At 39.3% G+C, this 26,596-nt stretch overlaps 1 protein-coding gene and 1 long non-coding RNA gene across 2 annotated transcripts in view; one reads left to right on the top strand and one right to left on the bottom strand.

Moving 5' to 3' along the window:
• Positions 1–326: 326 nt before the first annotated feature.
• On the bottom strand, positions 327–1,174 carry LOC109503098. The gene is made up of 2 exons (XR_002161996.2): positions 906–1,174; positions 327–699 (listed from the first exon to the last, which is right to left on the bottom strand). It is a non-coding gene; the product is annotated as an uncharacterized LOC109503098 (long non-coding RNA).
• Positions 1,175–10,580: 9,406 nt separating this feature from the next.
• ZYG11B (zyg-11 family member B, cell cycle regulator) overlaps positions 10,581–26,596 on the top strand; it is a 92,716-nt gene continuing 76,700 nt past the window's right edge. Inside the window, exon 1 of the mRNA XM_006934745.5 lies at positions 10,581–10,812. Coding sequence (XP_006934807.1) covers positions 10,810–10,812 — 3 coding nt within the window. The 5' untranslated portion in view covers positions 10,581–10,809. The remainder of the gene's footprint in view (positions 10,813–26,596) is intronic.

Consider the following 26,596-nt stretch of genomic DNA (forward strand, 5'->3'; position numbering starts at 1 on the left):
AATCCAAGGCACTTGTATATCAAAGTGAATTTCAAGAACTTTTGGTTCAGTTGTCATCATGTGACATTTGGTGTCACAGACTACTCATATTGTAAGACATTGCTCGTTTATCAAGTTAAAATGTATTAGAAATGTTTGCTCATCTTGTGGAACACTCGCAGAACAAGTTACTCGCAATCCAAGGTTTTACATAATGCTCTTTCTCACAGTAAACGTGTTTCGTGCCTTTATGCAACTCTCTGAAACGTATTTTACAAGCTTTAGGAGTTACCCCTATCTATTTACATTAAAAGTTGGGAAAATACAGAAAAGACTTGCAACTTACATTAAAAGACAGAACATGGTAAAAATGTACTCTTACTGGAGACCTCTGCCTTAGCCTGATTAGTTACATAAAAAGGCTTGTTTTCTATCACTAATAGGTCTGAAGAGTTTGTTTCCTTTCCGTACAAAACCCTCTGTTGGTTGTTTCTTTTTAATTAAGACAGAACAAGAAGATATTTAATTGATTTTTAACCCACATTTCTCTTCTCTGGAGACATAATTTCTAATTTCACAATCCGGAGTTCTCATCAGCTCCCCCATGAGGTCTCAGAGCCATCACGTGAAGAGGATTTCTCATGCACTTTCTGATTTCTCAGAGCTCCTGTGGCTTATGTTAAATATCAGCTACTCTGTCCACCTTGGAGGCGTGGGCACCTAGAGAAATCAAGATTCGAGCTGAGTAAGTATAGAGTCAGAATGTTACAACTGGCAGAGACCTTGGAGGTCACCCCACCTGACCACACAACGCCTCAGGACATTTTACAATCCTGATCAAACGGCTCCAGAGAGAGAGAAGAAAGATTTGCCTAAGGCCTCAGCATCTCAGGGATCTAAGTGATCTTAAAGGCATTACATCTCACCTCCCTAGTGTCACAGCTAGGGCCTTGAATTCCATCCTTTGACTACTGGCATAGTGCTCTTCAGTCTCATCCTGAGACAGCACATTTATCTCAGCAGCAGGCAAGGTGTAAAATCCTTCTGTTTTTCTGCTCAAATCATCCTCATTTGCCTTTGGGAATCTGAAAAAAGACAGTGGAAAGGAAGGATAGAGTAAGAGTGGCTCTCCCAGTGTCTTCCTGGACTAGCATCATCAGCATCTCCTAGGAATATGCTAGTCATAAAATCTTGAACCCCAACCCAGACATAATGGATCAAAAACTCTGGGGGAGGGACCTAGCAATCTGCTTTAACCAGTGCTCCAGATGATTCTAATAGACCCTAAAGTTTAAGATACCTTATAGTAACTAATTCCTCATTAGACAGACCTTCTGTTCACATGGTCTTTCCTATCCTACAGAGAAATTCCAATCTTCTCCAAAGCTGTGAGGTAGTGGAATGAGCTCTGGGCTCAGATTTAGCTCTTTCATGGCTGACTTGGGAGGTTTCCTGTCTCTGAGCCTGTGTTTTCCCATCTATCATATAGATAACAGCCCCTTCTATCAGCTCCAGGGGATTGTTACAAGGATTACATGTGAGGGTAGCAGGGTGCCTGGTGGCTGGCTCAGTTGTTTAAGCATCTAACTTTGGCTCAGGTCATGATCTTGTGGTTTGTGAGTTCGAGCCCCACATGGGGCTCTTTGGTGTCAGCACGGAGCCCGCTTCAGATCTGCCCCCCCCCCGTCTCTCTGCCCCTCCCCAACTTGTGCACATGCTCTCTCTTTCTCTCTCTCTCTCTCTCTCTCTCTCTCAAAAAAAAATGAGGGTTGCTGATAAACTGCTTTTTAAAAAACTGCTGTGACTTAGCGAGGGATTGTGAGAGTTAGTATATGGATTGCTACTTTCAGCCCTGAAAAATCTCTTTGGTACTGCTTAGCTCTACACAGAGAGTAGCTGGCCACCAACCAGGGTGGACTTTCCTAACAGGTAATGCTTATTGGGAACTTCTGCCCTGAGTCTTAGGTTCTGAGTGGTTGGAATGCAGCTCGGCACCTCACACTCAGGAGAAGCCAATTTAAATGTCATCATCCTCAATCAGTTGGTTTCCCCTTTGCCAGATTGTTAAAGAGAAGCTTGTTTATTTTTAACTGGGAGCCTTTTTCATTATCCAACGTAATACAAAAGACAGAAGACCTTTAGAATTGTCCCCTCCCTTAGAGATTCAGGGCACTGAATATTAAAAATAACAGGAAATCCTGCCCTGAAATCAGGGAGTTGAACTGAAATTCCTAATCCTTTGTTTTCCCCTTTTCCCCTTCAGCTTTCTTGAATCACTTTTAGAATTAGAAGGAACCTGGAACGTCTGGGTGGCTCAGTTGGCTAAGCGTCCGACTTCAGCTCAGGTCATGATCTTGCAGTCGGTGGGTTTGAGCCCTGCGTCGGGACCTGTGCCGACAGCCTGGAGCCTGCTTTGGATTCTATGTCTCCCTCTTCCTGCCCCTCTCCCACTCACGCCCTGCCTCTCTCACTCTCAAAAATGAACAAATGTTAAAAAAAAAAAAAAAAAAAAGAATTGGAAGGAATCTGAGCAATCCAGTCCATTTCTAAACGAATCATAGAACTCCTGTCTATCCACCTCCAATGTTCTGTCGATCAGCTACTTTTTGCACATCTTTGGTGATCAGGAGTTTACTACCTCACAAGTAGCCCATTCCATGTGGGATAGTTCTTGCTTTTCGAATGTTCTTCCTATTGTTGAACTGAAATCTTTCCTGTAGTTTGTCATCCCATTTATCTCTAGTTCTAACTTCTCTCCTTTAAAAAAAAAAATGGTTAATGTTTATTTATTTTTGAGAGAGAGAGAGAGAGCATGAGTGGCAGAGGGGCAGAGAGAGCAAAGGAGAAACAGAATCTGAAACAGGCTCCAGGCTCTGAGCTGTCAGTACAGAGCCTGACGTGCGGCTCGAACTTGGGAATGGCGAGATTGAGATTGTGACCTGAGCCAAAGTTGGATGCTTAATCGACTGAGCCACCCAGGTGCTCCTGTAGCTCTAACTTCTAAAGCAAAATGGAACAAATTGATATTCTCTTTACAATAATGACAGCTATCATTCAAGAATATGAAGAAAGTCCACATTCTGTAAATAATTGACTTTCTGGATAAAAAAATTTTCACAAGCCCTGAATACCTTAGATTCAGACTTGATTATAGTTAGATTGAGACCAAAGGCCACAAGCTCAAAGTAAAAATTTTGTAAGGGTACAAGTGTTTCTGAGAGGACAAAACACTGATTTAACCATTAACTTCTGTTCACATAGGTAAGAAGAAAGAATAGTGTACAATTATGTACCATTTTTCTTTGAATTTAAGCTAAAGCTACACTTAATCTTGCCTCATAAAGTTGAGTTTCTATGTTTATCAAAAGGAGCAGGGTTTCCCAATAATATCAAAGGTTATTTTAATCACTTCAAAGAATCTCGATTTGTAACCTTGGGATTATGAATTGTCATAGGAAACTACATTTGTCAGAATGTTTGTTTCAGAAAATGATATTTGTTCATTTAAAGTTATAAACTGTTTGCCAAAAGAGGTTGATAAACCAAACAATGATATTCACCACTTACAATGAGTAATGACTGATCTAATTCTTTTTTTAAAATTTTTTCCAATGTTTGTTTATTTTTGAGAGACAGAAACAGAGCACAAGCAGGAGAGGGGCAGAGAGAGAGGAGACACAGAATCTGAAGCAGGCTCTAGGCTCTGAGCTGTGAGCACAGAGCCCAACATGGGGCTCGAACCCACCAACCGCGATATCATGATCTGAGCTGAAGTTGGATCCTTAACTGACTCAGCCACCCAGGTGCCCTACTACTGATCTAGTTCTAATTTACTCAACAAGAATAAAAGACTGTCAGAATCTCTTAAAATTAGCGACATCAATAAAGTCATTCTTCACTGTAAAAAATTATTTTACTTGTAAAATAAATAAGTGCCTCCCAATGATTATCTTTTGAATATATTTTTAAAAATTATCTTTAAAATCTTACTTACTTTTAGAATAGATAATACATCCTCATGACTAAAAAATCAAAAGGCACAGGGGTGCCTGGGTAGCTCAGTCAGTGAAGCATACGACTCTTGATTTCAGCTCAGTTCATGATCTCATGGTTTGTGAGATCGAGCCTCAAATCAGGCTCTGTGCTGACAGTGTGGGGCCTGCTTGGGATTCTCTCTCTCTCCTACTCTCTGTCTCTCTCTGCCCCTCTCCCCCTCACGCATGCTCTTTCTCTTTCTCTCAAAATAAATAAACATTTTTTTTTAATCAAAAGGTACAAAAGACTATATTATGAAAAGTCTCCCTCCTGCTATCCAGTTGTCCTTCCTAGCAGCAATCAATTGATGATATTAGTTTCTTTTAAATTCTTCCAGGGATAATTTTTGCATATGTAAGCAGTGTATATATACATTACTACCATCACTTCTTACGGGAATGTTTGTATGCAATACACATTGTTTAGGACTTTGCCTTTTCACTTAAGAATAGACCTTTTTTTTGGGGCGCCTGGGTGGCGTAGTTGGTTAAGCGTCCGACTTCAGCCAGGTCACGATCTCGCGGTCCATGAGTTCGAGCCCCGCGTCGGGCTCTGGGCTGATGGCTCAGAGCCTGGAGCCTGTTTCTGATTCTGTGTCTCCCTCTCTCTCTGCCCCTCCCCCGTTCATGCTCTGTCTCTCTCTGTCCCAAAAATGAATAAACGTCGGAAAAAAAAAAAAGAATAGATCTTTTTTGAAATTTTTTTCATGTTTATTTATTTATTTTGAGAGAGAGAGAGAGAGCATGAGAAGGGGAGGGTCAGAGACAGAGGGAGAGAGATAGAATCCTAAGCAGGCTCTGCACTTTCATTGCAGAGCCCAACAAGGGGCTTGATCTCACAAACTGTGAGATCATGACCTGACCTGTAATCAAGAGCTGGTTGCTCAACTGACTAAACCACCCAGGAGTCCCCCTCTTTTTAAATTTTTTTAAAAAAATGTTTACTCATTTTTGAGAGACAGAGCGTAAGTTGGGGAGGAGCAGAGACGGGGGAGACACAAAATCTGAAGCAGGCTCCAGCTCTGAGCTGTCAGCACAGAGCCTGATGCAGGATTCAAACTCATGAACCCTGAAATCCTGACCTGAGCTGAAGTTGAATGCTTAACCAACTGAGCCGCCCAGGCACCCCCCCCCAACTTTTTTTTTTTAATTTTGGAGAGAGAGAGAGTGGGGGAGAGGGGCAGAAGGAGAGAGAGAGAGAGAGAGAGAGAGAGAGAGAGAGAATCCCAAACAGGCACCCCATGCTCAGTGTGGAGCCAGAGTTGGGCTCGATCCCACAACCCCAGGAACATGACCTAAGCTGAAATCAAGAACTGGACACTCAACCAACTGAGCCATCAGATGCTCCTCATTTAACAATAGATGTTGAAGATCATTCCATACCACTAAAGAACTTGCTTATTCTTTTTTGTGGCAGCAGAATATGTATTGTAGGAATACACTGGGTTTTTTGCCAGTTTATTGATAAGCTGTTTATTAATAAACATTTAGGTTTTTTGCCATCTTTTGTTATTATAAAGAAAGCTTGTTAGAAGAGGAATTTCTGAGTAAAAGGGAATGTGCATTTAAAAATTTGATAGGGGTGCCTGGGTGGCTCAGCTGGTTAAGCGTCTGACTCTTGGTTTCAGCTCAGGTCACGATCTCATGGTTTGTGGGTTTGAGCCCTGCATCAGGTTCTGCGCTGGCAGTGTGGAGCCTGCTTGGGATTCTTTTTCTCTCTCCTCTCTCTGTACCTCTCCCACTCGTGCTGTCTCTGTCACTCTCAAAAATAAATAAATAAATAAATAAATAAATAAATAAATAAATAAATAAATAAATAACTTTTTAAAAATTATTTTAAAAATTTGATAAATATAACCCTCAAGGGGCACCTGGCTGAGCTCAGTCGGTTAAGGGTCAGACTTCGGCTCAGGTCATGATCTCATGGTTTGTGGGTTCGACCCCGCGTCGGGCTCCGTGCTGACAGCTCAGAGCCTGGAGCCTGCTTTGGATTCTGTGTCTCCCTCTCTCTCTCTCTGCCCCTCTCCCCCACCTCACTTTGTGTCTCTCTCAAAAATAAATAAACATTAAAAAAAAACAAAACACCTCAAATTGTCTTCCATAGAAATTGTTCCAACTTACACTCCTAGCAACAAAATAGAAGAGTACATGTCAAATTGCCCCTGCCACTCTATGGTGTCTTTCCAGTCTTGTAGATCTTTATCAATCTGATAGATGAAAAATAGCCTTTCAAGCAAATTCCAATTCACATTTCTCTTATTAAAAGTAAGAATGATCATTAAAGAGCCATTTCTATGTTCTTCATATATATACGTATTTATATAAAGTTTTATTTAAGTTTATTTATTTTTGAGAGAGAGAGAGAGAGAGAGAGAGAGAGACAGAGCACAAGTGAGGAAAGGACATAGAGAGAGGGAGACACAGAATTGGAAGCAGCCTCCAGGCTCTGAGCTGTCAGCACAGTGCTCAAACTCATGAGCCATGAGATCATGACCTGAGCCAAGTCAGATGCTTAACTAACCGGCTGAACCACCCAGGTGTCCCTATATTTCTTTTTCTATTAGCTATCAGTTTATGTTTTTTTGCACATTTTTTCCCTTTGGATTTTTGTTCTTAATGATTTCCACTGTGTATATAAATATGAAAATTATCAATTTCCTATGATATGAAATGCAAGCATGCTTATAGTCATTTGTTATCTCGCTCTTCTTAAGGTAGTTTTTGCCCTACAAACATTTTTTTTAATTTCTACATAGTTAAATTTATCAATCTTTTATAGCATCCAAGTTTGTTTTGTAATTTTTTTAATGTTTATTCAGTTTTGAGACAGACAGCGCGAGTAGGGGACAGGCGGGGGGCAGGGGTGGACAGAGGATCTGAAGTGGGCTCTGTGCTGATAGCAGTGAGCCTGATGTGGGGCTCCAACTCACGAATCATGAGATCATGACCTGAGCTGAACTGACTGAGCCACCCAGGCACCCCTATATACTTTTTCCCCCGTATTTCTTTTTAAGTAGGCTCCACACCCAACATGGAGCCCAACACAGGGCTTGAACTCACGATCCTGAGATCAAGACCTGAGCTGAGATCAAAGGTCAGATGCTTAACCAAAAGGTCAGATGCTTAACCAACTGAGTCATGCAGGCCTCTCTTGTTCTGTATTTCAAAAGCCCTTACTCACTTTGAGATTATAAAAATTTCTCCCATGGTTCCATCAAGTACTTTTTAGTTTCATTTTTTTTTTTACATTTAAATCTTTGATGTATGAAATTTATCTTGATAAATAGTGTGAGGTGTAGATCCAAGTTAAATTTTTCTAGATGGCTATGCAGTTATTCGAACACCAAAACCAATACTACCTTTTTTTTGGTTACCTAAAAATTAACTTTATCATATAAATTCCAATGCATGTTTGGATACATTTTGGATTTTCTATTCTGTGTCATTGATTACAGATCAACTGTGGCTCCATTCTTTCTTGATGGCAGAACCCTAATTTTTTTTAATGTTGATTTTCCTCCTCTACCACCAGGTCCTCAGGTAAGGTGACTAAGGTAAGTCACTAAGGTGACTCCCAGATCAGACATAGAGACTAACTCATGATTGGCCAAAGCTAATATTGGTAGTCTTATTCTCTTTGTTATTTGTTGGTTTATTCATGGCCAGTAGGACTTTAGGGAAAGTCTATTGGGTGGCTACTACAAATAATAGAAATCAGTTAGACTTACAAGGAGAGGTGTATGGTTGGTAGTTGGACATATAAATCTGAAATTCAGAACAGAGGTCCGGAATGGAGGTGTAATTTGGGGGATTAACTCTGCATAGATCATAGTTAAAGTAATGTGATGGGATAAGATCCAAGGAGCAAGTATAAATGGAAAGGATAAAAGGTCAAAGTGTTGACTGGGGCAGTGTTTAGAGGTCAGAGAAATATGGAGAAACCAGGAGCACCAGTGAGATAGAAGAAGAACCAGGGGAGTGGAATGCCATGGTAGCCAAGGAGAAAGAAATGTTTAGTGCACATGGCAGGTCAAGTAACTGTAAGACTTGACTGTTAATAAATGATGTCACTGGTGGCCTTGATACAAGCATTTCAGTGGAGTGGTAGAGGACAGGGTCCCACAGAAAATGGGAAAAATGAAGTCAAGACATCAAGGAGTACAGTACAGGCCTCCTTTATGAGACATTTTGCTGTAAATAAGGGTAGAGAAATGGGGCAGGCTGGAGAATCAGGCTGAGAGCTGCAGGATCAAGCTGGGTCAAGAGACGTGTTTTTGTTTTTACTTTTGTTTTTTGAGATGGAAGAGATAAATCCATGTGGGTATGTCAATGGAAAAGACAAATAACAATGATATAGGAGAGAGGAAAAACTTCTGGACAGATGTCTTTGGGGAAATGAAAACATGTGGGACTTGGCATTATGCTGCTCAAAGTGTGATCTGTGGATTAGAGATGGACTGTGAACAGCTTGTTACCAGTTTATGGTAGAAACTGAGAGTAAATATTTAGAAACCTTTATTGCAAGTTGATAGAAAAAATTTAGACTGTAGGATCTAATAACGAAAAGTCTGACCTAGCATTGTCAATTTCATAGAGACAGCAAGTAGAATGGTGGTTGTCAGTTGGGTAGAGGAGGAGAGAATAAGGGGTTATTGTTTAATGGGTACAGAATTTCAGTTTTGCAAGATGAAAATAGTTCTGGAGCTGGTGGTCGGTGGTAGCACAACGATGTGAATGTACTTAGTGCCATTGAACTGTACACTTAATAATGGTGAAGATGGTAAAAAAAAATTATCTGGGCTTACATTTTGTATGTCTGCTTTTAAATTTAATTTGTTCTAGTAATTAGTCTTTATTGCATTTTGCTAAAATTAGGTTTGAGATTGGAAAAAAAAGTCCTTTATTTTATTTTTTAAATATTTAAAAATCTTTTATTTTTGAGAGAGAGAGAAAGAGACAGTGTGAGTGGAGGAGGAACAGAGATAGAGGGAGACACAGAATCCAATGCAGGCTCCAGGCTCTGAGTTGTCTGCACAGAGCCCTACACAGGGCTTGAACTCACTAGCCCTGAGTTCATGACCCGAGGGGAAGTCAGATGATTAACTGACTGAGCCGCACAGGCGCTGCCCCCCACCCCCCTCCAAAAAAAAAGTCTTCCAGCATAGGTAGTTTGAGAAGAATTAAGGAGGGTTTGACCTCAGTTAAAAGTCGAACGGTTCATGCCTACTAAGGAAAGGAAGGCAGAATGTAGAAGCAGAGTTACAGGCAGAGCAGTCAGAGGTTGACTAGAAGTCATGGTGGCTAGAAGTCATGGAGACTGGTGGGGAACTTGTAGATGTTCTCTTTTTCTTTTCTCTTTCTTTCTTTCTTTCTTTCTTTCTTTCTTTCTTTCTTTCTTCTTTTTCTCAGTGAATTGGTAGCAAAATCATCAGTTAAGTGAGGATGAGGGAGGAACGTTTAAAAAGAGATGTGAGATAGTCATCTAGTAGGCTGGGACAGTGTGTGGAATTGGAAAAATGTAGTAGTATAGTTAAACATTAAGGGTCTATTTGAGGATAATGATTATCAAATTTAAAGACAGCCAAGTCAGTATGATTCTGGATTTTTTTCCACTCTCCCCAGTTTTGCTGCAGGTTCAGGATTAGATTTCATCAGCTGAATACAAGGAAAGGATTGAAGAAATGAAGGCTAATACCTAGGCTTTTGTCTGTTTGTTTATTGAGAGAGAGAAAAAGAGCACGCGTGTGCATGCAAGCGTGAACAGGGGAGGAACACAGAGAGAGAGGGAGAGAGAGAGAGAATCCCAAGCCAACTAGTGCTGTCAGCTCAGAGCCCAATATAGGGCTCAATCTCAGGAACAGTGAGATCATGACCTGAGCCAAAATCAAGAGTAGGAGACTTAACTGACTGAGCCACCCAGCTGCCCTGGAATGATTTTCATGATGGACAACAGAATCTAAACTCAAGAACTTTCAAGGAGGGAAAGTGAGGACAGAAGGAAGGGTGAGGGAGGCCATGTAAGGAAGGGTGAAAAGATAATAGGATCAGTGGATTTTGAGTCTTGGAGAACGAGTTGAAGCAGTTTTGGAGTGGGGTATTAGAGGAAGAGAGCTAGAAATGAAGGGATTTGTGATGGGAGAGCCAGATGATTAAAATTGAGATTATAGAGGCGTTACAATGATTGGATATGATAAGATCTAAGGTAAGAGCATGGAAATGAGAGACTGAGGCAAGGGTGATCTCTAGTGGAGAAGAGCCTGAGAGGTGAGGGCATTGCCAGAATTACCTAAGAGGGCACAGATCACCCATAATTATGACAATGGTAGTAAATGACAATGAACCAGAAACGCAGGGTCTATAGGTTACAGAAACGAGTTAGTGCTCTAATTTCCTGTTATGACGTAATATTTAAAACTCTTATTTTTTAAAAGGCTAGGATTTGAGGCTCCTTTAAGGACCTAGCAGGGGGAGAACCCAGAGGTCAGGCGCGCGGTCGGGACTCCTCCGCTGAGTCTGCGCAGTGAGAGCGGAGGCGGGGCCAAGCTCAGGCTCGCCATGGGGGTGGGCCATGCGGGGGCGGAGTCTATGCTCCGGATCGGGCTGCGGCTGCGGCTGCGGCTGCTGCACTTCCAGCTTCTGAGGGAAGGAGGCCGAGGCCTGGGCCAAGCCCGGAGCCGCCGCTCCCCGGAGCCTCCTGGAGCCTCCGCGCCGGCTCAGCCTGGGGGCGGGCTCAGGCCCAGCCCGCCGCCGAACCCAGGACAGAGGCTGCACGCCCGAGGACCAGGCCGGCGCAGCCATGGTGAGGGAGCGAGGCCTGCCTAAGCTGCAGCCGCAAGCCACCCTAGCCCCCGCGGCCTGCCCCTCCCTGGCTCTGATGTCCCCTCTGCCCCCTGCCTTTACTTCGCTCCCTTGTTACTACCCCCTCGGCGCCTCGCTTCTCCTTCCCCCTGTTCCCCGGCCACCTGCTGGGGTGACATACCCCCCCCATCACCCCAGCGCTCTCCTTCCCGGTGACACCCTTTTTTATCACCTCCAGTGACAGCTTTCTCTGTCCCCTTTGCCGCCCCCTCCTCGTCCTTTAACCCGACCTTCCTTTTCTCTTACCATTTTACCTTTTTCTCTGTTTTGGGATCTCTACTCCTCTCTTTTTCCTCCCTATTTTCGCTCCTGCTCTTGGCTCTTGCTTCTTACTCCCTTTCATCATTTTATCTCTACTGCCCCCTCCTCTTCGTATCCTTTCTCCCCTTCGTCCTCTACCAGCCACATTTCCTCTCCCCCTTAATCGGATGTCCTCTCTCCCCCGCTCTCACAGCTGTCCCCATTTCCTTCTAAGGCTTCAGGGGTCTATGCAGAAACAATTCGAGGGCGATTGCTTCCCAGGAACAGTGGGGCTGGTAGATTCATAGGCTTTCTTCTTCCTTTTCTTTTTTGTAAAGGGAAAGGAGGAGATGGGAAGTATTGGGGAGAGCCTGGACGCCTTATTGCCTAATGTTATTGCAAAACCTGGGTGATAGTGTGTTTTGGAGTGAAGCATGGGGTGAGGGCTGGCATCTGTACTATGACCTTTTGAGATATCCAGCCTTTTGACAAATAATTAAACATGTTTTGAAATGTATTTTTATCTTGTGTGTCTTTTAGTGTGGAGGTACGTACAGTTTGGGAAGTTTAAAAATATTTATTTACAGGCTTGACTGTTGCTCAGAGCAAATGGTTTGTGTTTGTTTGGAGGCAGAGACCAGGGCATCAGAAAACTGAAAATCAGGTTGGCAGATTGTGACAATCTCTTTGATACCTTCTGATACCATCGTTTGTTTTGCTCTTTCTGTCTTTGGTTGGGAGACCCTGATATTTGCACATTTTCTCCTTCCTGTTTCAAAATAAGTTGAGGCTTCAGTTGGTTTTTCATTGAGTTGGGTTACACATGGTTTGCAGTACATTTAATGAACACATTGCCCTATCATATATAGCAATCTAAATTTTGGTCCCTGGGAGGAATAAGACATTCCTAATAGTCATGTTCTCCTAGGAGGTTAGTCAGTTTTTGTTTTTCCTCCATTCGTTTTAGGAAAGTGGTTTATTATAAAATCATTTAATCTGGGAACTTCCCCTAACTGACTACATTTTTAGGGTATTCTTTGTCTACCTCTACAACAACCCTTCACATATAAAACCCATCACACTATCTTTGTGTGTTAACCTGTTTCTCCCCCTGAAATGTGGGTTTTTCTAGGCAGCAATGTGCCTTACTTACTCCTGTTGTTCCCAGCCCTCAGGCCACATACATGGTTGAATGATTCACTTTGTGGCCTCGTTTTCCTATCTGACAAGTATGATTTTAAACTGAAATTTGAGGCAACTAGGGGACTACATAGAAAGAGTGAGTTTGAGAATTGTATTTTTGGTTCAAAAAATAAATTTAGTAAGATGGGATGATCACTTTAGAATAACACACCAAAGAGCTGTCCTGCCTAACACACCAAATTTCTAGGTTTTTCGAAGTGTTGGCCCTCCCACTGAAAATGAATTTATGAGAACAGAGGGAGAAGATTTAAACTCTTTTTGGGTGTTTAGGATCCAGAAGTGTCATTTGAGCTGGGCCTGAAAGATGAATGTGATTATGATAATTTGGGGAAGGCACAGAATGCTTTGTTGTGAATGTGAGTAGAAAGTAATGAGAGTATATTGTAGGTAGCAGGATCATCTTTCTTTAGCATGGAGAGATGGGGAAATGAGGATGTATAGTAGGAAATGTAACTAGAACGGTATATCAGGATGACAGTAATTTCAACTTTGCCTGTAACTAACTTAATTTTCTTTACTTGTTTAAACACATACATACAGGGGAAGGGTGTATGTCTGGAAAAAGTGAAGAGAATGCAAAATAATAGCTTATGAGCTAAGAATTGTCTTTAGAGGCTACTCTATTTTCTTGTGCAATATATGTAGTAGGCAGTGAGTAAATAGAGTTAAACATTATAAAGCTTTGTATTTTAGATTTTTCAAATTTTTCACTGTTGTGTTTTGAATAGTTGTCTAAGACAAGGGTTCTCAGATTTTACCATAAATCAAAATCAGCTGGAGGGCTGTGCCACCACTTCCTGAGTTTGATTTATCAGATTGGAATTGGGCCTGATAGTTTACATTTCTAACAAGTACTTATGTCATGCTGATGTTTCCGTTTTGTGACCAACACTTTGAGAACCTCTGGTTTAAGGTGTAGTTCTTTTTTTTCCTAATTTTTTTTGAGTGCCATTGACTGTGTTGGCACTGAGGGTATTACAAATAACGGAACAGATATGGACCCTACCTTTTTGTATATTGTGTGCGTGGACAATATAGACATCAAGCAAAAAGTAATTTTAAATGTGAAGAGTGCTAAGAAAAGTTGTGGGATCATGGTAGGGGGTAGTCAGGGCAGGCTTCTCAGAGGATTTTACTTTCAGGAAGGAAACCAAAGGATTAAGTTATAGGAGTTGTATTGTGGAAAACCACATAGAAGGAATAGCACAGTAAATGACCTGTGGTGGTACTCTCTCTTGCCTCCTTAACTCTGCATATCCTGCAGTCCTCAGCTCAAGGAACTCAGGGAAACCTCATCTGCCCCACTAACCCCTCAAAGAAAAATCCCAAGTCACAACCCCTCCATTGTGTAACCAACCCTCTTTCATAGAATACATATGAATTGTAATTATGAGAACTAGTCATAAATGCTAAAAAGTAATAAATCAGGGTAAAATATAAAATGACATTGTATAGTTGACCCTTGAACATTACCCTTGGGGGCATCGACCCCTGTGCAGTCAAAAATCCCAATATAATTTTTGATCCCCAGAAACTTTACTAATAATAGCCTATTGTTGACTGGAAGCCTTACTGATAATATAGTCAATTAATATATATTTTGTATGTTGTATATATTTTATATTGTATTCTTGTAATAAAGTAAGATAGAGAAACAATGTTACTAAGATAATCATAAGGAAGAGAAAATACATTTTTTTTAAGTTTACTTATTTTTGAGAGAGACGAGAGTGAACAGGGGAGGGGCAGAGAGAAAGAAAGAGAGAGAGACGGTGCGGAACCTAATGTGGGGCTCAGACTCATGAACCATGAGATCATGACCTGAGCCAAAACCAAGAGTCAGATGCTTAATGGACTGAACCACCCAGACACCCCAGGAAGAGAAAATACATTTGTAGTATCGTACTGTAAAAAATCTGTGTATAAGCGGACCCACAGAGTTCAGACCCATATTATTTAAGGGTCAAAGGCATATTAGTGTGTGGCAACTATTTTAGATAGTCTAGTTAGGCTAATATTTATTGAAAATTATTGTGTTAAGTACTTTATATATTTTATCTCATTTAATCATCATAGCAACCCAATGAGAAAAGTACTAGCTCTGTGAAGGTGGAGACCATGTTTTGTTTGGCTCACAGTTGTATCTTTTTTTTTTTTAATTTTTTTTTTAATGTTTTATTTATTTTTGAGACAGAGAGAGACAGAGCATGAACAGGGGAGGGGCAGAGAGAAAGGGAGACACAGAATCCGAAGCAGGCTCCAGGCTCTGAGCTGTCAGCACAGAGCCCAACGCAGGGCTCGAACTCATGAACCGTGAGATCATGACCTGAGCCGAAGTCGGACGCTTAACCGACTGAGCCACCCAGGTGCCCCTCACAGTTGTATCTTTAACACTCACATAGTGCCTGGTGCATTTTAAGTGCTCAATAAATATTTTTTAAATGAATGAATGACTTTGGGGATGATCATAAAGTCAGGCATTGTTGAGAAAGGAATGTTTGAATCGGGGGTTTTAACAAGTGGGATTTTGTTGGGTAGGAGTTTGGGAAGGAAGGCCATTCTTGGCAAAGGGACCAGCTTGAGCTTAAAAACTAGGACAGAAGCAGGCATGATGTATTCTGGGAAATATATGGCTTTACTATTGAGGGTGCAGGAGATGAGACTAGGTGAGCCTAGGGTCAGATCATGGAGGACCTTGAGTCATAAGCTCAGGAGTTTTGGCTTCACTATAAAGACCCAGAGTGCCTTGAAAGGTTTTCTTGTGTGAAGGAGTATCATAATTAAGAGATTTTGAAGGTTATCACTCTAAATCAATATGAAACATGATGGGGGGGGGGGTAGAGCTATTGCACTAGTCTAGGTGAAATGTAAGTGTATGAACTTTCACTCTAGGCTTATTGTGGTGGTGATTTAAATTGGAGGAAGGAGAATATAAGGAAGTAAAATGTGAAGATCTGGCATACACTTTTTGGCTACGTGAATTTTCCATAGAGGCATTACTGTGGAGTTGCAGAAGCACAGACTCACTAACAGCTTTGCAATTTTCCTCACTGGGCCTCAGTTTTTATATATGTTGCCGTTAAGGATTTATGAGAATATTGAAACAGTAAATTTACTCTACCAAAGACTTTATTTATGTAGAGTATGTCTTCCAAATGTCATATATTAGGTCACCGAAAGAGAATCAGTACTTCCCAACCTTATTTAATTTTTTTAATGGATTTTGTGGTATAAGAAAGGAGAGATTTTGGGGTGCCCGGCTGTCTCAGTTGGCGGAGCATGTGGAACATGTGACTCTTGATCATATGAGTTCGAGCCCCGTGTTGGGTGTAGAGATTATTTAAATAAATAGAAGATTAAAAAAAAGGTAATTTTAAGTAAAATATACTCTATTTTTAAATTATTTATGTAGTTTAATAATACATTGAACAAAACATATTAAAACAAATTTCAGCCTTTTCCTATTTAACAAATGACACGTTAATTAAGATAAAGCACCATTTGTCATATTTTAAAATGAATATATTGCAGTGTAGATTGAAATTATGTTTGTGGCATCAAAATAGATACGAAATGACTTTTTAACCTTAAATTTGGAATCCTTGCATTTTTGTACTTAAAAAATCGAAAGGTTTTGTGCTGTTCTGTTTTATTTCTAACAACTTAAAAAAAATTTTTAACTTTATTTATTTATTTTGAGAGAGAGAGAGAGAGAGAGAGACATTGCACACAAGTGGGGGAAGGGCAGAGAGAGGGACAGAATCTCAGGTGGGCTCTGTTTGCACTGATGGCGCAGAGCATGATGGCGGCCCAGACTCACAGACTGTGAGATCATGACCTGAGGCGGGATCAAGACTGGATGCTTAACCAACTGCGCCACCCAGGCGCCCCTGTTCTGTTTCATTTCTAAATGACAAAAGGAATGGTATTAAGCTGCTACTTGCAAGCCTGTTTCCACAAATAAAACATTGGAAGTATAGTTCATTTCCAATAAATGAAGAGTCAAATTGAATATAACTATTACCACATTTCTTGTTTTTTAAGTTTTTATTTTAATTCCAGTTAGTTAACATACAGTGTCATATTATTTGCAGTTGTACAATTTGGTAATTCAGCAGTTCTGAAAATCACCCTGTGCTCCTCACAGGTGCACTTCTTAATTTCCGTCACCTATTTAACCCAAACCTTAACCCTCTCCCCTCTGGTAATGGTCAAATTGTTCCCTAAAATTAAAAGTCTGTTTCTTGCTTTGACCCTCTCTCATTTTTTTCCTTTGCTTTTTGGTTTTGTTTCTTAAATTCCACATATGAGTGAAATCATTTGGTATTTGTCTTTTTCTGACTTATTTTGCTTAGTGTTATACTCTTGAGCTCTATGGCAAAGTTTCATTCTTTTTCATTATTTTTTATGGCTGGAGATATAGATATCTCACACAGTCTTTATCTGTTCATCAATTGATGGACACTTGACACTTGGGCTACTTCCATGTCTTGGGTTGTAAATAATGCTGCTATAAACATAGGAGTGCCTGTATTCCTTTGAATTAGTGTTTTTGTATTCTTTGGTAAGTACCCAGTGGTGGGATTGATCGTTGGGTAGTTCTGTTTTTAACTTTTAAAGTGATACTTCACTCTTAATTTTAACAACATTGAAAATAGTAGATATTTCAAGATTTTATTTTGTACAGAACATACATGGTATGCATGTGAATTTATGGACTCTACCATACTTAAGGAGTCTGCAGTTTGGGTCCCGCTAGTTTATAGTGGTCCTATAGTGTTGCTAGGGCTGCACAAATTGTACTGTAGAGCTCAGGTGGCAGCTATAATATGGACAGCAATGGGTCTACGAAGATCTGTATCCTGGGTACTTGGCAGTGTCTAGCACATAGTAGGGTTCAGCAAATAGTTGTTAAATGAATGTGTTTTGCATATAATACTAGGACCCTTATTATCTTTTAATCTAATGATCTAATCATTTTATGAGAAAAGTCTGCATGCTCAGTAATACTGAGTACACATTATGTGTTTTTTGTGCTTCTGAGTTTTGTTTACACTGTTCCTTTTGTCTAGGATGCTGTCTTCTTTCTTGACTTTTTGACTTTGAGTGTCTCCTTAAGACCTATCTCCTTTGTGAAGCCTTCAGTTACCTCCAGGCATCCTTGGGTTACTCCTTTCTTTGTGTCTCTCTTGTGCTTTGTATTGTTTGTTACGGAGGGTGGCTGCCTCTCCAGATTGTGAGCTCTCTGAGGACAAGGACAGTAGTGTTTTTCAACTTCATGTTTTAAGCATTTAGCATAATGCCTGAGACATAGTAAGTAAATAAATATTTGTTCAGTAAAAGAGTATGTGTACTTTGTAGAGAATTGCCTAAGGTAATGTTAACTGAGATGTGAGTTATGAAAAGGAAAGAAAGATGAATACGCTGCACAGGTCCCCTGAGAGGAAAAAGAGGTTTGATGGGCAAGAAATGTTGGATCAGATAGTTTCTCTTACTAGCCCCCAAGAGGTGCTTTTGAGCTAGAATAAATGTTTCTGTCCAGAAGAGTTCAACAGGAAGACTTGGGGAAGAAGCCAGATGATTTTGAGATGAATTGCCAAGCAATGTCTTTTTGTATAAATACTTTCCAATTATTTGTCTATAATTTGTGGAGATGCCCTTCCAGAGAATAGCATATTTAAACACAGATAGTAAAGAATCAGTTACTGTTAAATCTAGAGGGGTGGTTAATTATTTAAACATTTTGTTAGCTCTGTGTAAAGATCTTTTGTTTTTCTTTTCCTATCTTTAGTTCTCCCTTGTACAAACATTTTTCTTAGCTCTCCAGCATCTTAATGCCTGTTCAATGTCATATTCTCCTTTTCTAAGGACATTTTTTAAGCTTGAATGTTCTTGGTTATATAATGTCAGGTTTTTTTTTTTCTTTTCATAGACCTTGTAACCTTTGGCAAATCATTTCACCTGTGTATGCCTTCATTTAAAAATTTCTCAAATGGAAAAGTTGTGTTTAATCTTCTCTGTGATCCCTTCCACCTCTTAAAAAATGTGATAAGATTCTAGCCAGTTAAGGTAAGTTGTTATATAGTAGATACATTCTGTTAGCTATAGTACTAAGGGGTCAGGGTACTTGAGCTTTTAATCTCCATGAATATATTACCAACTTTTCACACCCCTTCATTCCATTATGTTAAAATTTGAATAGTACTGTAGTGTTTTAAAGGCATTTTCATATACGTCCCATTTATTCTTCATTACCATTTTGTGAAGCAGTCAAGATAGAAGTTTAGCATCAATTTTACAGGTAATAAAACTGAGAAGTTAATTTATTTTCCTGAGATCACACAGCTAGTAAGTAGCAGAGCCAGAACTGACTGCAGGCCAGTGTTCTTTCCATTATTAACCTGGCTTCTCTGTTTACCATATTATATTTCAAAACTCATGTTAGTAGTTAGGAGAAAAATAATGCTGAAGTATCGGTTTGAATTAGCGATTCCTAGGATCTATTCATATGTTCAGTGATTACTGACCTGAATTTTTGTTTTGTTTCTTAGACTGTTTTATTACAGGAGTTAAAATGGAAGAGAAGGGTATTTATTTACCTTACGAGGCCTTGATCTTTTTAAGTAGAACTCTAGCTCCTTGCCCTTTAGCACATAGTTGTTTGCCACACTGGCCAGGCCTTGAAGTGATACGTACAAGAAGCTTGTCTTACCTGTGTTTTCATTTGGCATCCAGGGATTTAGAAAAATAAGACCCTATAGTCCATGCCAAATAGTTCTATAAATCTGTACCCTTAGGCACAATATATCTGTTCCCTTGGTGTTACCTTCCTTCTTCATTTATAAAATGATTGTGTTTGGGGACGGAGAAGGTAAAAGGTTTAGATCGTAGCTAAGGTTATCTTAGATGTTTATTGCTAGAAGTTTGACTTGGTTGAATCAGTAGTAGAAAATGCAAAAAAACAAAACAAACAAAAAAACCCCAAAACCAATAAACTAAGAAGAGATTTCCCGTGGAGTACTACTAAAATAAGGAGTCAAAGATTGTCCAGTATCTGAACTTTCTTATACCTGTGGACTCAAATGACACTTGTGTGCCTTTCATTCCCAGTCTTTAATTTCAGGCCTGGACTTAGGACTTAATATTTCTCTGTGGGCATACAGTCTTTTTATCTAGGAGTTAAAATTATCTTAAGTACATCTAACAATAAATTTGTGCTTGATTGTTTATTTGTTCACTCAATAAACATTTAGTGCCCACTGTAATAGGCATTACTTTAGGCTCTGGGAATGCAGCAGTGAATAAAACAGTTCTATTGAGTTTATCATCTATAATAATAGGTAATATTTACTGAGCAGTTAATATATCAGTCACTGTTCTAAGTGTCTTCCACTTAGAATTTATTTAATTCTGACAATACTCCTATGATGTAGGTACTGTTATTGTCTGCATTTTGCAGATCATGAAACTGAAGCACGGGGAGATTAGGTACTTTGCCTAAGATTTTATTGTTTTGTGAGTGGAAGAACTGACACTTTAAACTAGGCAAGCTGACTCTCAAACCACCACTTTTCAGAACAGTATTACACAATCCTTCAGGGAGATGTCAATAAAAATTTTATTTTTAATCATAAAATTGTCAAGTTTGTAATCTTTGTAGTCACCTGGTTTTTGTCCCAGTCTTAAGAAAAAAAATCATCCAGGGATACAAAAAAAAAGGAGCACTATCAGAGCCATTTGTCTTCTCTTGGAAGATTTGTCAGGTTTAGGAACATTTCAGGTATGTTGAGCCTGATTCACATGAGTTGGAACTGAGACAGCTACAAAAAGCCAGGATCCTAAAATGTCTACACCATTAGTGAAAAGGTAGCATAAAAAATAAATGTTTGGGGTGCCTAGGTGGCTCAGTCAGTTAAGCGTCCGACTTCGGCTCAGGTCATGATCTCACGGTTCGTGGGTTTGAGCCCTGCGTTGGGCTCTGTGCTGACAGCTCAGAGCCTGGAGCCTGTTTTGGATTCTGTGTCTCCCTCTCTCTCTGCCCCTCCCCTGCTCACACTCTGTCTCTCTTTCTCTCAAAAATAAATAAACATTAAAAAAAATTTTTTTTTTAAATATCTGCTTGATGGTGTAGGGAGACAAAGAGGGTTATTTGTCTTGACATGGACTCTGCATGGGAAAAATCTCTCGAGAATTTACAACCAACAACCTGCTGTCCTACGTGTCTGAAACCTAAATTTATATTACTTGCGTGAGATCATGGCTAGTAAGAAGGGAATATTTACTGAATAATTACTCTGTCAGGCATTGTGTTATGGGCTTTGAACATACTTTCTCACTTCATCCTGACAACAGCATCATGAGGTAAGTACCAATATTACCCCATTGTACCAAGGACAGAACTGAGGGTCAGAAAAGCTAGATAGTTTACAGTTTAACACCACTAGAATTCAACTCTAGGTCAGTATTCTTCCTACTCACCATAATGCCTCTGAAAAGGGTACTTCATGTTTGTCCCTCAGCTGCCTTATCTGTAAAATAAAATTTGCAATATTTTCTCTTTCATTTCATAAGACTATTGTGTCAAATGAAATAAAGAATGTGAGCTTCCTTTGTTTACTGTAAGCCATTGTTACCAGCATCATCCATAAAGTATATTTTTCTTATAATTAATCAAAAGAGAGACCTCAATATTCAGTGATCCTGAAAGCCCACAAGTTCTGTCTTAAGGAATTAAGGCAATTTTGATACTTTTTTGTATCAGATGTTTCCTGAAGTAGTATCATTAGGAGAAATAAAATAAGTTTTGAGACAAGTTACCATCCAGTAATTTACTAATTCATTCAAGAAATAACTTATTGGATGCATTTTCTGGGGCTTTCAAGAATGAAAGAAAAGATGCCTGATCTCTTTCATTTTTTGTCATACCAGCAGTAGTGGAAGCCACAGTGCCCTCCAACAGTAGACTACAGTTGTGATAATAGACAATTCCCAGTGTCCCTCACCTTCCCACTTGGTAGGAATGAGTGGGCCACTACTTAGAATATTGAAATGCTGCTTTGCCATGACCCTGGCAACATAGTAACAGATGAAGCTTTTAAATTTATAAAACAAACCAACCTACAAAATACATAACTAAGTCATGGGAAAGGGACTGAGAATGCCTTTCCTCTAACTGAGTGTTGTATAGATGACTAAATATTTCAAGGAAAGAGAATATAAGGAAGCAAAAAAAAAAAAAAAGGAGAGATTAAAAGAAAGCCATGAGAAGGTTTAGGAAGAGCTAATGAGTGTTAACATGAGCTTCTTCAAAGACAGACCCTGTAGCTTCCAGAATCCCTTGAGTAATGAGGTCTCTTTTTTGGTTAATTACAAGGAAAAATACACTTTATGGATGTCCCTAGTAACAACGTCTAAAAATAAAATAGTATATTCATATCCTTTATTTCATTTGATTCAATAACCTTATGAAGCGAAAGGAAAAATATTATAGGTGTCATTTTGTGGATAAGGAAGCTGAGGCACAAAATAAAGTGCCTTTTCCAGAGGCTAGTAGGAGGAATACTGGACCTAGAGTTTTAAAGAGCAATAGATAAGGAGGGATCCTCTTGTTGTTGGGGTGGTATGGAGCTAGGTTCTGTAGAAATGGAAAGCCATCCAAAAAGATACACTGCTATATAAGACATATGTCTTTTATGGGGGAGAGAGAGAGAGAGAGATGATATCTCGGTAAGACATTTTCTTGCTCTTAGAAACTAGTACTTGCCACAAAAAGTAGTCAAGTGGAAAAAGCTGTTTTGAGGAACTATTCTTTTTTTCCCCTGGCTTCATTATCCCACACCCCTAGCTGTGCCATGTTCTTATAAGAAGCAGCGTTTCAAAAGCAGGGAATCTGCTTACAGGTAGTTCACGTATTCACAGACTCAAGTAGACAGGCATTTGCTCTGTGCCAGAGTAGGGGATATAAAAATGGGTAAGGCATGGATCTTAACTCCAGTCGTTTTCAATTTGTGAGACAGAAAGCTCCTCCTGATAGGTGATGAACTGTTCTAAACATCCTTTCCTAACTCCTAGGGGCTGGTAAGTGATGCAGTTCCCCAGACTTCTCATTTTTATATCTACATACGAGAGAACTACTTAGTGTGTAATTAAGAATTACTGCAATTTAGGGGCACCTGGGTGGCTCAGTTGGTTTCACGTCCGACTTCGGCTCAGGTCGTGATCTCATGGTCTGTGAGTTCAAACCCCGTACTGGGCTCTGTGCTGACAGCTCAGAACCTGGAGCCTACTTCGGATTCTGTGTCTCCCTCTTTCTCTGCCCCTCCCCTGCTCATGCTCGCTGTCTCTCGCGCTCTCTCTCTCTCTCTCTCTCTCTCACAAAAATAAACATTAAAAAAACCCTACAATTTAGTAATCATAAGCTAAAGTTACCAGATTATGAGTTAACTGAAGACTAGTCTTTAATGAACAAGTTTGACACTTGGAAGTGTTGCAAAGCTCCTACTACATATGTACAAATGTAGCTTGTTGGATTTCCTGTAATTTCTTGAAAGAGAGCTTTGTAATCAGTATATCAATAGTCTTGAGTTGGTACTTTTTTATTGTTGCTAGTTTTGTATCTTAATTATGAACTGTCCTTAATTTAACTTTATTATTGGTATCATTTGTTGTGTTTTATTTGTTAAGCTAGTGTGTGGTAATGTATATTTGCATTAATAGTACTCTCCACATAAAAGTTTCCCAATTTAGGGGCACTTGGGTGGCTCAGTCAGTTAAGTGCCTGACTCGATTTCAACTCAGGTCATGAGGACCTGGGATCAAGTCCTGCATTTGGCTCTGCACTGACAGCGTGGATCCTGCTTGGGATTCTGTCTCTCAACCTCTCTCTGACCCTCCCTTGCTTGTGTTCGTTCTCTCTCAAAAAAAAAAAAAAAAAAAAAAAAAAAAAAAAAAAAAAATTGAAAAAATTTCCCAATTCAGACTTTGACAATGTATTGTTAATCAAATAGGAAACATTCATTTTCTTGTTATTAAAACAGATATTTATAAAATTTCCTTGTAATGATACTTAATTGTTAATTTCCCCCTGGAGCTTGGGAACCAAGTAAGCTGTGAATTTTTTTTGCCCCACCTAAGTGAGCCACAAACAAAAAAATTTGAGAGCTACTAACTTTCTTTGGATTCATAGTCTAGAGGGGGAGACAGCCATCTAAGAAAAAGTTATACAATAGGTGACTATAATAGAACTATATACAAACTGTAGTGTGATTACATCTGTGTGTGTTTTGGTATATGAGGAATATCATGGAGGAGTGGGCATAATGTACTGGCTTTTGTAGAAGGAACAGGAATTTGATAGATGGACAGACGGGAAAGGGCATTCTAAGAAGAGGGAACAGCATATATAAAGAAAGGGAGGCATGGCTACCACTGGTAACATTCCTTCTCTGAACATCAGTTTCCTCAACAGAAATAATGTCTATTCTCCTTAACTCACAGAGTCATGATGATTATTTTGAAAAGGTTTTGTAAATTGAAGTGCTAGGTATAGCACTTCCTTCCTTCCTTCCTTCCTTCCTTCCTTCCTTCCTTCCTTCCTTCCTTCCTTAACATTTCCAACATTTGAGAGCCTTTTGTGTCTCTTGTAGGTAATGTCACGTCAAGACCTCTTTTGACATCCTTTCATTCTAGTCATTCTTTTCCTCTGTTTTGTTCCTTCAAGGCCCTGCTCTGTAATATCTAAACACAGGTGCAGAAGAGAAGATTTGTGTATATACCTAGCTTTAATAGTAGGAGAAATTCTTTAACTGCTTATATATAACTGTTTAAATTGTGACCTATGTATCTAGTCTTAACAGTATCATAATCCATGGACCATAATCCCCCACAGCCAAAAAGTCATTTCAAAATAAGTGTAAGTCTTTATTTGTAAATTGTGCAACATTGTGAAGTAGAAGGGAGCTCACAGATCTGCCTCTCAAAATTCTCTTTTTATTTCCTGTCTGCTTCCCTTATACATCATAGCTGCTCCTCTGCTTTTCTTCTGAAAACCCTCGTAAGGCTCCCTTTCCAACAGTCCATCACTAGCAGATGGTAAAACCTGTGGGGAATGTAAGACTACATTGGGAAAGGGTATAAGAGCAGTGGTAAGAAGTTACATTATGGCCAATTCAGGAATAATATGTGTGCCCATGCACGTGTGTACACATACATGTTATCATTCAAAATTAAAATATTGTTACTGAGTCCAATCAAATGTCTGTTTTAGTTTGAATATGAAACTATTATATTGAAAAATATCGTCTCTGATAAAATGACAGTTTCTTGGTTATTTTATAATACTCGAAAAGCAGAAACAAATACAGCTTTTTTGGTTTCCATTAATTTCTATTTTTGTCTTTTTTCCATTTTTAATAATTTGATATATTCAGAAGACCATATGAAACATTTATGTAAGTCATGAAACATAGTAAACAAATACCTAAAAACCTAGTATCCCAAGTTAAGAAATAGAGCATGACCACTGCCATTTTTTTCCCTGTGTGCACCATTCCTTTATGCCACTTTCCCTACCTTTGAGGTATCCTCTATCCTATTTTATTTCATGTCTTTCCCTTGCTCTTCTCTGTAGATATACGACAGCATATTATTTAATTTGGAGGCAGCTCTCTAATCTTCTGAAATGCTTTTCAGGCAATATAATTTCCTATGACTGTATAGATGTTTAATTAAAATCCTGCCGCATATATTTTTTATTTAACTTAGGTTAATACTTTATTCTTAGTGTTTTGCCATGTCTTTAAAATTTATTCAGAACCACACATATTGCTGTGTAATATTCTACAGAGTTGATACACTATGATTTGCTTACCATTTCCCCCTATTTTTTTTTAAAGATTTTATCTTTAAGTAATCTCAAAACCCAACGTGGGGCTCGAACTCACAACCCCGAGATCAAGAGTCATGTGCTCTACTGACTGTGCCAGCCAGGCACCCCTCCCCCTATTTTAGACACTTGTATGTGTCAATTTTTTTTTTTTTTTTTTGTCAGAAAAACTGTGATCAGTCCCTTTGTGTAAATACCTTTGTTAATATCTCTGATCATTTACTATTTTTTAGGTAAATTCTTGGATGAAGAGGTACTGGATCAAGAGTGTATATGTTTTAAATTTTTTTTTCAGTTTTTTAGTTTATTTTTGGGACAGAGAGAGACAGAGCATGAACGGGGGAGGGGCAGAGAGAGAGGGAGACACAGAATCGGAAACAGGCTCCAGGCTCCGAGCCATCAGCCCAGAGCCTGACGCCGGGCTCGAACTCACGGACCGCGAGATCGTGACCTGGCTGAAGTCGGACGCTTAACCGACTGCGCCACCCAGGCGCCCCGAGTGTATATGTTTTAAAGACTATTATTAAATCTTTCATATCCAGAAAAATTGTGCCTGTTTACACTCTGACCAGCAGTATTGGAGAAGACCAATCTGGGCAAACTTTATTTGAATAATTCACTGTGTCAGGATTATATCCTGTTCCAGAAAATACCATATTAACCAAAAAAATGTTTAAAAGAGCTGTGTTGTTCTTTCATACTGGAAATTGGTGTTTTTCCTATTTGCTATAGGATATTTTTTCAGCCATTGTTCAGGGACCATGTCATTCTGCCTGCTATACTTGTGATAGTTAATTATAGGGCTTAGTTAATCTCTACTGATCTATCACTCCCTCTGAGAATTTATCTATTCTTACCATTCAGTTGTCACCACTAGGGGATGCTAATTAAATCTGTATATTCAGTTCAGTTCTTTCACCAAAGCATTAGTTCCTTTTCTGTACTTGCCTAAGCAGACAGACTCCATGACTACAACAAATTCTTCTGAAGAAGTAATCCTTTGCCTAGTCTTGTCAGTTTTGTCAGTGAGGTTATGTGAGTATTAATCACTATTTCGTTTTTTATTTTTATTTTCTAACTTTTTATTTTGACAATTTAAGACTTATAAAAAGTTGCAAAAATAATACAAAGAATTCTTATGTAACAGTCACCAAAATTGCCCAAAATGTTAGCATTTTATTCCATGTGCTTTATTGTGCTCCCCTCTTCTTACACCACACACACACACACACACACACACACACACATTTTTTCCTTCCTGGTTAACTCCTTTAAATCTTGGAGTTGTTTTTGTTTTTGTTTTTTTTTCCTTTTTATCTCAGCTTCCCTTCTTCCTACTTCCCTTCTTCACCTTAGGGTGCTATATAAGATAAGAAAAAGGGCATAATATTTGAAATTA

The sequence above is a fragment of the Felis catus genome, chromosome C1 (assembly GCF_018350175.1).
Source record: "Felis catus isolate Fca126 chromosome C1, F.catus_Fca126_mat1.0, whole genome shotgun sequence".
In the NCBI taxonomy this organism is placed as follows: Eukaryota; Metazoa; Chordata; class Mammalia; order Carnivora; family Felidae; genus Felis; species Felis catus.